This window comes from Diabrotica virgifera, chromosome 7 (assembly GCF_917563875.1).
Source record: "Diabrotica virgifera virgifera chromosome 7, PGI_DIABVI_V3a".
In the NCBI taxonomy this organism is placed as follows: Eukaryota; Metazoa; Arthropoda; class Insecta; order Coleoptera; family Chrysomelidae; genus Diabrotica; species Diabrotica virgifera.
The window spans coordinates 82,018,699-82,021,382 of NC_065449.1; the positions used below are offsets into that span (position 1 = coordinate 82,018,699).

General features: G+C 38.1%; 1 protein-coding gene across 1 annotated transcript; it reads left to right on the forward strand.

Annotated features, from left to right (window-relative positions):
• The first annotated feature begins 210 nt into the window (after positions 1-210).
• LOC126888547 (uncharacterized) lies at positions 211-2,444 on the forward strand. Its single transcript, XM_050656893.1, has 2 exons — positions 211-2,384; positions 2,426-2,444. The coding sequence occupies exons 1-2, from the start codon at positions 211-213 to the stop codon at positions 2,442-2,444; spliced, it is 2,193 nt and encodes a 730-aa protein (XP_050512850.1).
• Positions 2,445-2,684: the final 240 nt, after the last annotated feature.

The following is a 2,684-nucleotide window of genomic DNA, read 5'->3' on the forward strand; positions in this document are numbered from 1 at the left end:
TATAGTTGAACCACGCAAAAATATATTTGGATCTTTGATAAAGTTTCCGCAACCTTTTCATTATACATGTTAAATTTAATATTTGTTTTTTACATCGCTTTGTTTCAACGCTAATAATTATAGTTTTTATAATTGAATCACGCAAATTAATATTTTGGTAAAGGATTTTGTTTTGAGTCGTATTGTAAATTAGTTACGTAGTTTGGAATAATGGCTAATAATAATAATAATACAGTGATGTTAAAAAGTCAGCGCAGCACTTGTAAAGCGCAACTCACACGTATAGAAAAGTTTATAAAGGGTGATTCTGACAACCTTCATTTAATTAGAGTTAAATTTGATAACTTGGCTGAAAACTATAACAAATATAAGCAAATCCAAAGCGATATTGAAATGTTAAAAGAACCAGATTCAGTGGCGTCCGATAGTGAGGAAAATGAGGTCGTGGCTGATAGATTTGAAATTGCCTTGGCTCAGTTACAAGAATTAATCGAAAAGTTGTCAAAACCAAACAAAGTAATCGATAGTGTGTCAAATGTCAAATTACCGGATATCCAAATAAAACCATTTTCAGGGAAACCGGAAGAATTTTTACCCTTTTTCGATCTCTTTTCATCCCTTGTTTTGAATAACCCCAAATTAAAATCACAAAGTGAGAAATTCTACTATTTAAAAAGTTTGCTCAAAGGTCAACCGCTTAGTTTAATAGAGTCTTTACCAGTTACAAACCAGAATTTAGAAGTCGCTATATCCACCCTTAGAAACAATTATGAAGATAAGAATAAGTTATTGAACTCTCTCTATCAGACGCTACTGGATCAAAAGCCGATCAACAAATGTAATGCTAGCGAGATACGGAGTTTCTACGTTACGAGTAAAGAAACGCTGGATTTAGTAAAAAATCTTAAACTATCTGATCACGATACCCTTGACACGCTTCTTGTATTTTTGTTAGAGAAAAAATTGGACTTTCAAAGTCGGCGAGCTTTTGAAAGTGAACGAGATTTGACCACGCTCCCCTCGGTAGACTTATTTTTCGAATTTTTAAGAAAACGCTATACGATATTAGAAAATTTAAATATGTTTGACGGTAATTCAAAGCACGATAATAACTTTACAAAAAATTCAGATAAGTCTTCCCCTAAGATAAACCTTCACGCAAACGTGTCTGATCTAAATACGAGGAACATCAGTTCCACCGGCAAATATTGCAATTATTGCAATGAACGGTCGCATTCCACTTACGTGTGCACGAAATTCTTGAAGTTATCTCCGCAAGAGAGACATCGATTTGTAAAATCGAAATCGCTTTGCTTCAATTGTCTTTCTAGTATGCATATCTTGTCGAGTTGTAAGAGTTTGTCTAGGTGTCACCACTGTGGTAGGGACCATCATTCACTTATTCATTTAGAAACTAATTCTCAACGCGTCGGGGATCAGCAGAGGGGTCAAAATGTAGCACAAAATAATCAACATTCGAGACATAATGGGAACAGAAATAATGTTTCTAATAGGGACTCCAATCCATCTTTGACGCAAAATAGTACGTTTCTTACGCAACATTCGCCCGCAAATTTATCGGTATCCGACGCAAATAACGCTAGCAGTCAAGCTTGTGCCTCTACAAGTACTACTAACTTATCCGCCCTTAGTAAAAATAATTGTCAAATCCTTTTACCTACTGCCCAAGCAAAAGTATATTCCAGAACTGGTAAACCCTTCTCTGTCAAATTACTTTTAGATTCGGGAAGTCAGCAAAGTTTTGCATCGAAAGACTTAGCAAATCGATTACAGTACCCAACTAGAGTGCAAAAATTATCCATTTCAGGTCTAGGTAACAATGGTCTTGTTCAATCCAATGACATTTTAGACATTGTGTTACACTCCAAACTTAATCCTTATCAACAATTTGATATTTCCTGCTCAGTAATAGATCGAACTACTGAGCGATTACCGCAAATCGCTTTAAATCCTCATGGTTTAAAAATACCCGATCATATAATACACGAGCTGGCCGATCCTCGTTTCTGGGAACCCAGTAATATTGACATTTTAATAGGTGCTGATCTCTATTTTAGCCTGTTAAAAGGCGACCTTATTTCACTGGGCCATAATCAACCCACGCTTCTAGAAACCGCGTTTGGCTATGTAGTTGCAGGACCGGTTCCTAATTTGAGTCATAAAAAGATCAGTTCTATTGCCCCAAACACGCATTCTTTTTTGTCGGTTCAGGACGCAAATAATCTAGCTGAAGGTGGAGAAAAAGATATCTGTGCAAATTTGGAAAAATTCTGGGAATTGGAGGAAATTCCCTCGAGATGTTCTCGTTCTAAGGAAGAAGAAATGGCCGAAACGCTCTTTGCATCTACCACGGAAATTTTAGAGTCTGGTCGGTATCAAGTTGAGATGCCTCTGATTTGTTCAGGGACAAAAGAATTGGGTGATTCATTCACCATCGCAAAAAGACGCTTTCTCCCACTAGAGAAAAAATTTGCCAATAACCCTAGTTTTTTCATCGAATACAAAAAGAACATAGAAGAGTATTTAGTCCTCGCCACTCGCACTCGGCCTGGCACTCGCACTCGGTCTGGCACTCGCACTCGGCCTCGCATTCGCACTCGCACTCGGCCTCGCACTCGGCCTCGCACGCGGCCTGGCACTCGCACTCGGCCTCGCACGCGGCC